Source organism: Mirounga angustirostris, unplaced genomic scaffold, assembly GCF_029215605.1.
Source record: "Mirounga angustirostris isolate CCGP_5_RB_7025 unplaced genomic scaffold, mMirAng1.0.hap1 SCAF_8, whole genome shotgun sequence".
NCBI classification, from domain to species: domain Eukaryota; kingdom Metazoa; phylum Chordata; class Mammalia; order Carnivora; family Phocidae; genus Mirounga; species Mirounga angustirostris.
The window spans coordinates 94,766,944-94,781,597 of NW_026991716.1; the positions used below are offsets into that span (position 1 = coordinate 94,766,944).

The 14,654-nt window shown below is 40.6% G+C and overlaps 2 protein-coding genes across 18 annotated transcripts in view; one reads left to right on the forward strand and one right to left on the reverse strand.

The window, feature by feature from the left end:
• The window catches only part of AK9 (adenylate kinase 9), a 134,461-nt gene extending 127,926 nt beyond the window's left edge, over positions 1–6,535 (reverse strand). For 12 of the 13 annotated variants that reach the window (XR_010413730.1, XM_064597985.1, XM_064597983.1 and 9 more), the window contains exon 1: positions 6,162–6,535. Coding sequence is in view for 11 of the 13 variants with exons in the window: in XM_064597985.1 (XP_064454055.1) it covers positions 6,162–6,327 (166 nt within the window). In the remaining 2 variants the exon portion in view is untranslated. The other variant, XM_064597980.1, reaches the window with a different exon arrangement.
• Positions 6,536–7,065: 530 nt separating this feature from the next.
• Positions 7,066–14,654, forward strand: part of FIG4 (FIG4 phosphoinositide 5-phosphatase) — a 128,826-nt gene continuing 121,237 nt past the window's right edge. For 3 of the 5 annotated variants that reach the window (XM_045865298.3, XM_045865300.3, XM_045865299.3), the window contains exon 1: positions 7,067–7,353. In XM_045865298.3, the coding sequence (XP_045721254.1) occupies positions 7,288–7,353 (66 nt within the window). In that variant the 5' untranslated portion in view covers positions 7,067–7,287. Of the gene's footprint in view, positions 7,354–14,654 lie in introns of all 5 variants that reach the window. The other 2 variants (XM_064597989.1, XM_064597990.1) reach the window with 2 other exon arrangements.

The following is a 14,654-nucleotide window of genomic DNA, read 5'->3' on the forward strand; positions in this document are numbered from 1 at the left end:
AGAACTAAAATTTCAAGTTATTTTTAGTACCAAAAAAATAAGTAATGCTACTATAAAATGTAGTTATAAAGGAGACAATGCATCTAAACCTTTTAGAGAGATGGTACATTTATCAAAGAATATTAAGTACACTAAAACCAGGGCCCTAAGGCCTGGGATGGAACATTTAGGTGGATGTCTAAGTACTTTGAACCCCATGATTATCTGTGTTAGGAAACTAGACATGAGTGATAGGAGGATGGACCTTGGACATCCTGACAGAGAGCCCCAACTGAGGACTGCCCAGGGACCATCCACTCCACCCATTTAGCAGTCCGTTTGCAGTTACAACATCTCAGCAGGGGAAGAGTTAAGTTTGTTGTGCTTATTGCACTTGTGCAGAAAGTAGCCTCTTGTCCTTATTTAACCTATGCCTCTAGAATAGCAGAATATGGAGTAGGGTGTGAAAGGCTCACAGAGGGGACATGTTAGATGGATTTGTTAAATGAGGACATGTTAAATGAGGTGAGGGAATGCATTTGGGATGGCCAGAGGATACTCCCTTCTTTAAGGCTACAAGGAATGAACTAGTAAGGAGGCACTAGTATCATTAATAAGCTCAGTGGTGACTATCCTTTGTAGGCCAGGATTGGAGGTAGGAGAAAGGCTGCTATGATACTGCGGTCCCATGTTTCAGTGGGGATGAGAAGGTCTGGGAGAGCAGAGGTCAGATGGCAGCACTTAACTATCAGAAGCAAAGTAGGTGTAATTACTAGAATGGGCAGCAAGTCCAGAATGGCAACAAGCAAGACCCACAGAGATCTGTGGTGACGGCTGATAAGCCACAGAATTTCTAGGGGTGAAACAGATGAGCAGTCAGCAAAAATGCTGATGAACTTACATTTCTAAAAATGACAAAGGGCAAGTGAATCAAAGGCTGATGTCAGCAGCCACAGTGGAAAATCATGATTCCTTGCCTAGCTCTTAGCTCCAAAGCCCATTTATTGAAGGGGAGGCAAGGAGCCCTCGAGAATAGACCCTACAACACCTAACAAGTATTCACAATAGGGATTCCCAAATCCTTCTCCAAGAGAACCTACAACCATTAACTGGGAAAATACACACTGAGGAAATGGGACTATCCTCCTCTTTCCAAGTCAATAGGACACAGGGTCTGAGCTGACACCAACACCAGTGGATTCAAAATGCCATCATGGCCCCCTGTAGGAGTGAAAGCAAATGGAGAACCAGTAATAAATGGGAGTCTTGGCTCAAGTCTATCCTATAGTACAGGGTCTGCAGAATCACTTCATGGTTATTTTCCTGGTCCCTGAGTTCGTAATGGGGATTGCAGCTGGTAAAACCTTCACAGTGGTTCCCTGCCTATGGAGTAAGAGCCAATGTGGTAGAAAAGCCAAGTGGAAGGTCATGAAATTGCTTACCTGCTCCTTGGCCCCTAGGCCAGATAAATAAGAGTAAATCATTCTGAATGAATGAAATGGAAAGGTACTACCCAAAACTATTTAAAAGATGCATAGCCCTGCTTAATTCTCCAGTGTGGCTTTTTGAAAAAACAAGATAGATCATGACAAATGATGGTGGACTACTGAAAACTTAACCAAGGGATAGCCCCATTTGTAACTGCTGTGCAGATGAGATCTTTACTAGCTGGACACAGCTTCTTGTACTTGGTATGTAGTTATTCATCTGGCAAATGTGTTGTGTTTTTTTAAATCCCTGTCAGAATAGAAGATTAGAAGCAGTTTGCATTCACTTGAACAGTCAGCAAGGGACATTCAGTTTTACACAAGGACTCTCCCATGTCTGTAGCAAATATAGTACCAAGGGGTCTTGTTGATCTACAATACTGGGTGAGCAGGAAGTGGCAAGTGTTCTGGATGCCTTCATAGGACACACGAGCAGCAGAAAGTGGAAGATATATTTACAAAGATTTAAAGGCCTGTTACTTTGGTGAGGTTTTAAAAGGCCAGTGGTCTGGGTCATTCCGAGATATTCTCTCCAAGGTAAAGGACAAGTTATTGTACCTCACGCATTCTACCTCTGAAAGAAGAGGGGCAGTATTTTGTAAGTCTCTAGTTTTGGAAGATAGCACGTAGCACACTTGGGGATACTTTCTGATCCATTTAATAGGTGACTTGGAAAGCTATCAGTTTTGAGTGAAGCTCAGAGCAAGAGAGCTCTGCAGCAGTTTTAGTGTATGATACCAGAGGCCTGCTTCTTGGGCCTTATACCTGGCCAGATCCCATGATGCAATAGGGAGGTACTTAGAGTACGTAAGAATACTTCTGGAGTCTTAGCAAAGCCACGACAGAAACCTCTCATGTAGATCACTGCTGTCTGTAGCAGAGAACCATTCCCCGTTCAAGAAGCAGCTCTTGGTAATGCTCTGGGCTCTGGGAGAGAATGAATGCCTGGCCATGGGACATCAGGTGACTATGGAACTGGAAGTGCCCATCATGAGCTGAGTATGTCAGATCAAGTCCTCAAGTTGAGCAGGCATAGCAGCAATCCACCAAATGATAAAAATGGAACACTTCCAAGTGTTCAGTTCCAAGCAGGCCTGGAGAGTACAAATAAGTTTCATAAATAAGCAGCCCAGAACACATGTCGCCTATCTCTTGCTCACCAATGTCTCTCTTTCAGCTCACACCTCATATGGAATTCCCTAAGAACAGCTGATAGAAAATTTTAAAAAATCATAGATGCATCATGATATATTGGTGCAAGCTGTAAATGGAATGCTTCCAAACTTTAATCCCACTCGGGGGTAGCCATGAATGATGATGATTAGGGAAAATCCTCCTTGTGGGCAAAGATTTTTTTTTTTTAAGATTTTATTTATTTATTTGAGAGAGGGAGTGAGAAAGAGAGAGAGAGAGCACAAGTGGAGGGAGGGAGAGGGAGCAGCAGACTCCCCACTGAGCAGGGAGACCGATGTAGGGCTCCATCCCAAGACCCTGAGATCATGACCTGAGCCGAAGGCAGACACTTAACCAACTGAGCCACCCAGGCACCCCTGTGGGCAGAGATATGAGCAGTATTCCTAGGTCCTCCATTTGGAGGATAATACTGAGTGGTGTGGTCAAGGGCCTGAGAGGAGCAAGATTGAAAGACAAGAGAAAAAGTTCTGGGGAAGATGTATGTGAATGAAACTATGAGAGGGGTGTACAAACACACTCTATGGTAACCCCTAACAAGTCACACCCTGTGTGATTATTCCCTTCTCTTACGTGCAGATGGAATCTGTGACTTGCTTCTAAATCTAGTGAAAATGTTAGAAATATTATTCTCATGATTACATTATATTACATAAGATCCCATTTAGTATACTGGAGAGACTTCCTGGTTGGCTTTGAATTAAGCTGCCATGTTGTCAAATGACTGCATGGCAAGGAACAGTGGGTGGCGTCCAGTCACTGAGAGCAGCTCCTGGATAACAGCCAGGAAGAAAAGTGGGACCTCAGTCCTACAACCACAAAAGATGAATTTTGCCAACAATCTAAATGAGCTTGGAAGCCAGTTCTTCCCTAGTCAAGCTTCCAGATGAAAATGCAGCTCAGCCAACACCTTGATTGCAGCACTGTGAGACCCTGAGTGGAGGACCCAGCTCAGCTATGCCATGGAAACTTGAGATAATATATGCATGTTTTAAGCTGCTAAATTTGTGGTAATTTTGTTATGTCACATAGAAAATAAATATAAGTGGACACAAAATATGTGGATTTTTGTGTCTCACAAAGCAGGATGATTATCCAGTAAATGCCAGCCACTGTTTATCCTTGTCACCTCAGTGCTTCCAAAATGGGCTCATGAATGGAGGAGGCATGATAGTGGGGATGGAGGCAATGGAGGTCATGCATGGGCTCATCAGGCTGATTTAGCCACTTCTACCACTGAACACATCACCTGTCTGCAGCAGAGACTGAGGCTAAGCCCTCTAATACGGTATATCCATTCAGTGACAAACTGATTACATGGGACCCCTTCACCTTGGGTAGGGCAGCAGGTGACATGTGTCCCTAGTATGGGTGTGCCTTCCCTACCCACAATGCCTTGGCCAGCACCACTATCTGAGGGTTTGGAGTGTGTCTCATCTATCACAATGAGATCCATATAATATTGCCTTGGATCAAAGGACCTTCTTTATAGTAAAGGAGATATGATAAGAAGGTTCCACTGATTCTACTACATACAACTTCATCCAGAAGTTGCTGGTCTGACAGAATGTTGGAATGGCCTCTTAAAGGTACAATTAAAGCTCTGTTTGGGATCACGTGGGATTGAGATACTACTTCAAGATGAGAAATATGCTTTGAAGCAAGGGTTAGGAATGGTCCCTCCTACCATCACTCTCAGTGATTGACATGAGGAATTTGTATCACCTTTCCTCATGACTTCAGGCTCTGCTGGACTGGAGGTCCTGGTTTTAATTGATGGGAGAGAGATGCTTCTATCAGAGGATCCCCTTAGTTAGGTTTCACTAAACCTAAAACTGCTGCCTGGTCATCTGTGGCTCCACATGCCCATAAGGAGTTACTGCACTGGCAGCTGAGGATAGGGTTGCTGCTACATACTTGGAGGAGGGAGATGTATGTCTGAACTCAGGGATTTCTCTAAGACACCTCTTGTAATTCTAGCAAGCACAACCTGACAAAGACAGGGTAACAAGAGGCTTACACCCCTCAGGGATGAAGGCTGGTTACCCTACCGGGAAAACAACCGAGACCAGCAGAAGTGCTGGCCAACAGTAAGAGAAATCTAGAATGGGTGGTAGAGGACGGAAGTGATGAATTATCAGTTACAGACCTAGCATTAATTGCAGTAGTGGATTCTGTAGCTTGTCCCACTAATCATCTTTTAGTAAGTCCTTTTCTTTTAGAAACTGGGACCAGCCACCACCGTGAAGAATCGGTGAGCGGATGGTGTGAACTTAATGTGGGGGCAGGGTAGATATGAGTAGTGCAAAGGTTGGAATGTAGCAGATGCTATTAGTACCCATAACCACTTGACATGTACCTTTTCCATGCATGGCCAGCCTGACTTCCAAAGGCTAGCATGTGTGACTCTTTGCCTAAGGGCTCTTTCCAGCTGCCATACCTAGTTGGCCTGAGCACAGGGCAGACTGGAAGTTCCAGGAAATTAATGTTCTGCCATAGCAGGCCTCAGACAATAACTGATGGGAGTTGGTGAATAAATGCCCCAGCTCTTTTGCCCTTAAGAGAGAATTACTCTGAGACATACATCTCAGGATTATCCAGTGAATTCAGCCCACAGAGAAATTTGCTTATAATATTCCCTTGATCAGCTTCCTTCTGCTCACTGATGTTGTTTCCTGGGATTACTTCCCATATAAAGCACTTGCCCTCGAATTTTTGTCTCAGGATCTGCTTTTGGGGGAAACCAACAAAGACAGAGTTCAAATGGAAGTGCTTTATTACAGTACGATATAATAATTGAAAGCTAAATATTGGAAACCAGAAGTCTACAGATATTATAAGAGTTGTTATCCTAAATAAAAACATAGTGCAAGTATTTAATGCTTATATTCAGAAGAATTGGTTTCCATTATGAAACAAAACAGAACTCAATATTCTTCCCAGTTGAAAGATCCAGGTCCACGTGAAATGCCAGAACTGACGTGACGAGCTTTCTAATTCTCAATAAAGGTAGGGCTAAACTATGAAAGAAAAATTAAAATACTAAATAAACATTTATTTTTTAAAAATTTGGTAATCTCTCAATTTTAAATTTACAATATGATCTCTAACATCTCCTTGTTGTGTAACATACCCTCGAACATCACATTACGTTATGCGTTTATACTATAATTCAATAGAATTTTTTAAAGTTCCCTCACATTTTCAGCTGTTGGGAAACCTCCAGCAGTGGGTTCTGTGGTTTACAGGCGGCCCCTCTCCTGGGAAACCTAGTAACTTCTGCTGTGGCGACGCCTTATACTCTCCGAGTAGGTGCTCAGTAAATATTCGCGGAATGAAGACATGAGTCGTTGGAAGGCAAAGTGGCTTTAAAAGTCCTTTACCGAGAGATCCCGAAGTTCAGTTTTGTAAGAAAAGGAACTGGTCTGGGGTCCCCGCAGGAGGTGAGGCTCCCTTCAGCTGATACAAAAGGCGTCAGGGCGGGGGGCTACGACCCCTACTTACCCCGCCGCAGCAGAGTCGTCAGGAGCCCACAGGACCCCACTCGCCGGCCGCAGCAACCGCCTCCCGTGCTCTCGGTCTGTGGACCGGTTGCCGAGGGAATCCGTGGCGGGGCTTCGCGCAGGGCCTCTTGGGGGACCCGGCCTCGTGAGGCGGGGCTGTCATTCATCCATTTTTAAAAATTTTACGTATTCACTTTTGCACTTAACTTTGTATTTATAACACATTCCTTTTCACAGATATAGAAGGTGACGATTAGAGACGGTATGTACACTTCCCACTCCTGTTCACATACATCAAATGGAAGAAACCTTATTTTAACCCACAATTGCCCGTCTCCAAAGCCAGTGCCGCACCACAGGGCACACACTTGGCAGTCCATTTGTAGAATTTACAAATGGCCAGTCTCCGCCACAAATACGTGGCAAAGTCCAAAATGTCCAACTTCAGGTGATTTTTTTTTAAAAAGGTGATTTTTAAAAATTCCTTGAACCCCACAGCCTCAGAACAATATGCATTTTGTTGACTCTTACAAGGGTTAAAATGGATAACAAAGAGATGCATGGGGGGAAAAACCGACACTCAGGGAAGGGCTATCAGATATGTTTCTAGGAAAATAAGGGCAGAAATAGGCAGAGAAAAAAAGACCAACTTCTATTGGACCTATCTACAACTCGGAGAACCGCTTCAAAAGAAGCAATCCAGTCGCAAATTGTCCCCCTTTTCTAAAAAGCGGGATCAGACAAAGCGAGAGCCTAAACTAACCACGCGACTTTTCCTCCGCCCAGTTTTTCTCTTGCCCTCACCAAAAATGGCGCCCTTCGCTTCCTCCCCAGGCAGCACGCAGGTTCTTGGAGCCTCTACACGACCTCTCTACGGTATATCCTCCAGCCCCGCCCCCGACGTGCCCGGGGCGGGGCTTGACTGGAGGTGGGGAGCAGGGATCCGGAAGCACCTGAGCTGTACCCGGTCTTCTGTATGCTTAGTGTCCAAGTGGTGTTTTCTGGCTGGATCTAGTGTCGGGGGTCTGAGGTGTCTTATCTCCGGGCCTCCTGGGGCTGTGTGGAGGCTGCCGCACCCTGGGCCGCGGCCTGGTGCCCTGTCGTGGGAGCCCCAACTTCCTCCTGCCATGCCCGCGGCCGCCGCCCCCATCATCAGCTCGGTCCAGAAGCTGGTTCTGTATGAAACCAGAGCTGTAAGTTCCCGGCGCCGCGGGGCACAGTGGGGCGCGCGCGGGAGGACGGTGGCAGCATCCTCCTCCCTGGGTCCCTAACCCCAGTCTTGGGCATATGTCTGAGGGGGCTTCGCCTTGTCATCGCACCCAGGGCACTGCTGCTCTTGCTTGTACATGTTTCCACTTATAAGCCACGGTTGGAACACACTGGAAACAGGTGCTTGTGGTATCTCAGAAACTGTTTATGAAGTTCTGAACGAGTTACTGGATTCTTTTAAAAAACTTTCAGAAAGTCTGTTAGTGTTTTGCAGTTCTATACTTACAGTACAGGCAAGGGTATGAAAAAATATTTTTGACCTTTGAATGGGTAATATGTGTGTTTTCCTATTCCATGGCATACCAGTCACCATGAGTTGATGTTAATTATGTGCACTTTTATTGCTAAAATACTTGGTTCTCTTTATTTGAAAGGAAAACTTACTTTGTTTAAAGACATTTGTTTGGATAACATTATTTTGCTTTTCACTTGACTTTTTAACAACACTTTTTGTTTGTTTTATTACTTCGAGTGGCCATGTAAACAGGAGTAGAAAAAGATCAGTTTTTGGGTTTAGAGTCTAGGTCCCTAAGATTTAATGGAATAGTGTTTATAGAAGTACATACTTTGTCATTTGTGTGGTTGGAAAATAAAGTATAACTTTTCTGAGTTGAGGTAACAGTGATGTTAGGAGCTGTGTTTAAAATTGCACTTCATGGTAATAGGATTGCATATGCCAGAAACCTCCCTATTGTGCTGTAGAGTGTTTTATAAGGCATATTCAATGGAACTTGGGTTGTCTTCCATTAGATAAAGTAGGTACTTAACAGTTTCTTGGTTATAACATGGTTCTAATAGCACATTTGCCTTGGGTCACAATTAGGGGAGAAACATTATTGACTCTAAATTAATTTTGTTGGCAACTTCATTTGATTGGATCCAGACCAAAAGATGAAATTATCTAATATTCATAGATTCTTCAGTTGTTCTGTGAGAAGAGTCATACAGAAGTATTTTGACATTTAAATAAAACCTTCTGCTTTCTGTACAGTGTGCTGGTAAATGTCCCTGTAGGAAACATAAATACTATACTTAAAACACAGAAACTTCAGCTCCTTAATAAGCTGGCTGAGATGTTAGTGCTTTTTGAAAGCACAAATTGTATTATAGGGCTCTTCTCAGAAACCTTCAGTAGCCCCCATTTGAGGGGAGTAGATTCTGAATCTCTTATTTTGGCATTCAAAGCCATATATGATTTGTCCAAAACCTGTCTGGTCTTATATCTAATTTAATATCAATTCAACAAATATTTACTGAGGATTAACTCTGTGCCTTTATGTGCCTTATTCTGCAGCAAAACTGTCTTGCTTTCAGTTCCTTATACCTACCCAGAGTATTTTCTGGAGCGCTGTCTTTGTAAAGTCCCACCCTTCCTTCTCCTGTCACAACCTGCTAGTCCTCACAGCACAGATCTGGTACAGTGCCTTGCAAACAGTAGGCTTCCAATAGATGCTGGTTGAGAGTGTCTAACATGAAGAGATGTGTGTTCTGGAACTTGGTTGTTACCCCTTTTGGTCATCTAAGGAATGGAAACTAACTCCAGCCAGCTTAGAGATAAAAGATTGAGTTTATCAGAAGGATGCTGGAGGAGCCCTTGCATGGAATCACCGGAAGAGCCTAACTCCCTAGCTTCTGGAAAGGCAGGGTTGGAGGACCCACTCAGAGTGCTGCCAAGGGCATACCATAGGTACTAGGAGAAGGAATCTGATTGACTCAGCTATGATTGGGAATCTGCCAAAGTCTGGTAGTACTGACTTTGTTTCAAGGAATGGTTGGACCAGGGCAACCACCCTGAGAAATGTCTGCTGCATATAATCTTTGAACCTCAGTTTCCTCATCAGTAAAAGTATGTGACTCTTCTTTTTTATATTTTTGACTTAAAAATTTAAGCAGAAAGATTTATTTGAGTAATAAGCTCAAAGTTTAAGGGACATAGATAATTCAGAAAAAAGGCATAAAATTCCTGACAACTAAGTAGATCCTAGGAATTAAAAAAAAAAAAAACTGTAGCAGGTTTTATTAATGAGAAGAATAGCTAGTGCCTATGGAACTTCTATGCCAGCCACTGGTCAAAGAACTCAACATATATTTTATTATTTAATCCTCATAAAACCTCGAAGAAGTAAATCCTGGTACTACTACTATGACTACTATTCACTATCATTCAGTGAAGAAAAGAATGAGGCAGAGAGGACAGTGCTATTGAGAGTGTGGGCTGATACCTGGTGCCAGGCATAGATAGTTCATAACTGGACTGGGACAGATTACATTTAGAAACTGAGAGTCAGTGGTTAGAAACTTTTATGGCTATTTGACAGAGTAATTGTATTCCTGATGAACCAAATAATTTAGAACATTGAGCTTGTGGTTTGTGTGTCTTTGGGTTTTTTGTTTTTAGCTTTTTTATTATGGAAATTTTGAACAAATACAAAATAAACATCTATCACCAGCTCCAAAATTACCTTTATTTTTTTAAGAAGATTTATTTATTTTTGAGACAGAGACAGAGACAGAGAGACAGAGCACTGCAGGGGAAGGGGCAGAGGGAGAGGGTGAGTCCTAAGCAGAGCCCATGCTGAGTGCAGAGCCCAATGCCGGGCTTGATCTCAAGACCCCTAGATCACCACCTGAGCTGAAACCAAGAGTCAGACACTCAGCCAACTGTGCCACCCAGGTGCCCCTAAAATTACCTTTATTAGCTGTAACTCGTTCCACTCCCCACCCACCACTTATTTTATAAGGTTCTTTTTCTTTAAAATTTAGATAAATTGAAATGCACAAATCTAAGCTGTAAAATTTGGACAGAAAGTATACACGTATGTTAACCATACCCCTGTTTGCCCCAGAAAGTTGCGTTGCATCCCTGTCCGGTCAATTGCCCCCTTTTCCTTACTGACAACTAATATTCTTTCCTTTTTAACCTTAGATTAGATATGCCTATTGAAAAATTTCATATGGGTGGATTTATACAGTACATACTCTGTTGAGTCTAGCTTTTCTTGCTCAGCATGTCTTTGAAGTTCATCCATATTGTATCAGTAGTTTGTTCCTTTTTATTATTGAGTAGTAGTCCATTGTATACATATTCCACAGTTGGTTTATCCATTTTCCCTATTGATTCAGACTTGTTTCCACATTTAGGCTGTTGTCAGGACAGCTGTGCACAGTCTTGAACAAGTCTGTTTGTGGACGTAACTTTTCATTTCTTTTGGTAAATACCTAAGAATGAAATTGCTAGTCACAGAGGTGATGATAGGTAGTTACAACAGCAAGGGATGAAAATCTTCATTGCTCCATATCCTTGCCAGCATTTCGTGTTGTTAGTCTTCTTAGCTTTAGTTATTCTCGTGCCTGTATAGTGGTATCTCATTATGGTTTTGATTTGCATTCCGCTAATGACTGATGATATTGAGCATCTTTTCATGTGCTTATTGGCCATTTTTATATCTTCCTTTGTGAAGTGTCAAAGTCTTTTGCCCACTTAAAAATAATTGGGCTGTTTGTCTTTTTATTTTTGATTTGTAGTTTTTTATATATTCTGGAATCAAGTCCTTTGTGATATATGTTTTGTGAATATTTTCTTGCAGTCAGTGACTTGCCTACTCCATTTTCTTAATTTTTTTTCAGCATTACTGTGATATAACTGACAAAATTGTAAGGTATTTAAAGTGATCTTTTGATGAGCTAAAGTTTTTCATTTCAATGAAGTTGAATTTATCGTTTTTCTTTTGTGTTTGTTGCTTTCTGTGTCCTAAGAAATCTTTACCCACTCCCAGAGCACAAAGATATTTTCCTATGGTTTCTCTGAAAGATTTATACTTTTAACTTTTACATTTAGAGGTGAGTTTTACATTAAAATAATTTTGTATGTGGTTATATTACTTATCTATTGTGGTGTAACAAATTAGTCCGAAACTTAGTGACTTCAGACAACAATAAATATTTAATATTTCACAGTTTCAGTAGGTCAGGAGTCTGGGAGTTATTATATATATAACCACTCAGGACTTAGCTGAGTGGTTCTGGCTCAGGGTCTCATGAAGTTGCAGTTAAGATGTCATCCAGGCTACAATCATCTGAAGGCTTGACTGGGCCAGAGGATTTACTTCCAAGATAGCTCACTTCACATGCTTGGCAGGTTGAGCTGGTTGTTGATTAGAGGCTTCAGTTTCTCACCTCATGGACATTTCCACAGGACTCCTTTAGTGTCTTTATGATGCGGTAGCTGGATTTGTTTGCCCAGACAGGGTGTTCTAAAAAAGAAGGATGTTCTGTCCTAAGAAAGATGATGCTACAGTGTCTTTTGTGACTTAGCCTCAGGATTCACACTCCATCATTTCCACAATTTCTGTTGGTTATGCTGGTCAGCTCTGTTTAGTGGGAGAGGACTATGTAAGGGCATGAATACCAGGAGATGAGAATCATTAAGGATTCTTGGAGGCTGGCAGCCACAGGGCTTGAGGTTCCATACATCAGTTGTCCAGCCTCATTTATTGAAAAGGTCACTCTTTCTTTATTGAATTCCTTTGGTACTCTTGTAAAAAATTAGTTGGATAAATGTGAGTTGATTCTATTTTGTTCTGTTGATCAGTTTATTTTTCTTTATGGCATTACCACCTTGTCTTTATTATTACAACTTGATAATAAGTCTTGAAATCAGGAAGTATAAGTTTTCCAACTTTATTCTTTCCCAAAGTTGTTTTTGCTACTCTAGATCATATGCATTTACATATGAATTTTACAATCAGCTTGTCAATTTCTCATAAGCCTATTGGGATTGTGATTTGGGTTTCATTGAATTTATAGATCCATTTGGGGAGAACTGAATCTTAGTAACATTGAATCTTTTTTGAAATTATGAGATTATTATTTTAATTGAAATATTTCTATAAATTAAAATTATTTATTTAAAATGAAGATTTATTAATATTTGAATTAGTAAGATATTTCAAATTTGTATAATTCAAGTTTATATAAAATGAAACTCCATGCTTATGACCTACTACAAGAAGATTTTCTTCTTTTCATTTTTGCTTCATACATAGGGCACTTTTTTTCATAAAGAAATTTAAGCAAGCAAGCAAACTAACAAGATGAAACCAAAAACCTCTATTGTAATAGTAATAGTAGTGAAGAAAATAGGAGCAGGGAAAGAAAAACAGAGCATAGCAAACATTGATAAAGGAAAAAGAAAAATAAAGTTACCTTTAGGTGATAATATGCTAGAAGGACACTCAAACCATGTATAAAGAGACTGTTTTCTTTCAGTCAGTTTAGAACACATGGACTTTGCATTACAGATTAAAATATTTGTAATTGGGACTATCTAAAATTTTACATTTTGGGATCATATAATATTGAATCTTTTAATCCATGGTATATCTATCCATTTATTAGGTGTTTACTTTCTCTTAGCAATATGTTGTAATTTTCAGTCTAGAAATTTTACTACTCCTGAGTATTTTATGAGTTTTGATACTATTGCAAATGGGATTTTAAATTTGATTTAACAATTGCTTGTTACTAGTATACAGATATTGAGTTGATTTTTATATATTGAACTTATATCCTGAAACTTTAGTAAAGTCACCATGTTGAGAAGCTGTAGCTGGTGTGTTGAATTAAAAATATGTGGGTTATGACCTGCTGAATTGGGGGGCACAAGCCACTCACATGGGGTCAGCAGGTAGCTCCCTCAACACTGAACTTTCACTTTGGGAAATGAAACCCACGGATTCATTTTGATTGAAGGAACAGTTTCAATACACCTACACAAAGGACGTGGAGTCACAGGATTTAGAAGTGGCAGAGGTGGGAGGGAATAATCTAGGAGAAGGGCAGTCCTCTGTCCTAGGTCACATGTGGGCAGTAGATAGAGAGCAAGGTAGCAAGTACCTATTACTTAAAAGGTGGCAGTAACAGAGGTCACTAACTTTTTGTGGGCTTAACTCTAAGTAGTTATTTTAAAAGGTATCATGTAAGAGCAAAGTGGGAAATGATGGTGGGAATCCTAAACTCAGGTCCTAATCTAAATGTTCAGACTCTGGGTGTGAACAGGGTTATCATACTGTAAAATACCTAGGCTTGGACACAAAATAGTTGTTTTTCTCATCACACTCACTTACTAGTTCTAGTAGGGTTTTTCTTTTCTTTTCTTTTTCTTTTTTGGTCATTTCCTTAGTTTTTCTACATAATCGTATCATTTAGGGAGAGGAACACTTCTTCCTTCCCAATCTGGTTGCCTTTTTTTTTTTTTTTTTTTGCCTTCTGGCATTGTCTAGGATCTCTAGTGCAAAGTTGAATAGAAGTGGCAAGAACAGACATTTTCTTGTTAGTTCCTGATCTTATGGGGAAAACAGCCTCACCATTAAATGTGATATTAGCTGTAGGTTTTCAGAGATGCCCTTTATCAGATTGAGAAAGATTCTTTTCTGTTCCTAGTTTGCTGAGTTTTTTAAAATCATGAATAGATATTGAATTTTGTTGCATGTTTTTTTCTGCATCTGCATATGGCATTTCCTTTATTTGCTTAGTATGGTGGATTACATTAATTCATTTACAAAGGTTAAAAGAACCTTGAATTTGAGGGATATACTCTACTCCATCATGCTGTATTATTGTTTTCATATATTGCTAGATTCTATTTACTGATAGTTTGCAGGGATTTTTGTGTTCAGGATATTAGTCTATCATTTTCTTTAACATCTTCGTCTGATTTTGGTATTGGGGTAACTTGGGTCTCATAAAATGAGTTGAGAAGTGTTCCTTTTATTTTCTGAAAGTAGTTGTGTAAGATTGATATTATTTCTTTGTTTAAATGTTTGCTAGAATTTACTACTGAAAGTGCTTGGGGTTGCTTTATGGGACACATTTTGATCATCAATTTCTATAGCAGCTATAGGCCGTGAAGATTTCCAGTGGGTCTTGAATCACATTTTTTTTTTTTTAGCGGGGGAGGGGCAGAGGGAGAGGAAGAGAGAATCTTAAGCACGCTCCATGCCCGAGGCAGGGCACAGTCTCACAACCCTGAGATCATGACCTGAGCCAAAATCAAGAGTCAGACTCTTAACTGACTGAGCCACCCAGGTGCCCCTTGAATCACATTTGATAAATTGTATTTTTCAAGAAATTTGTCCAGTTCATCTTAGTTGTTGAATTTATTGGAGTCAAGTTGTTCATAATATTCTCCTATTAAACTTTTTTATTTTATTTTTTAAAAGATTTT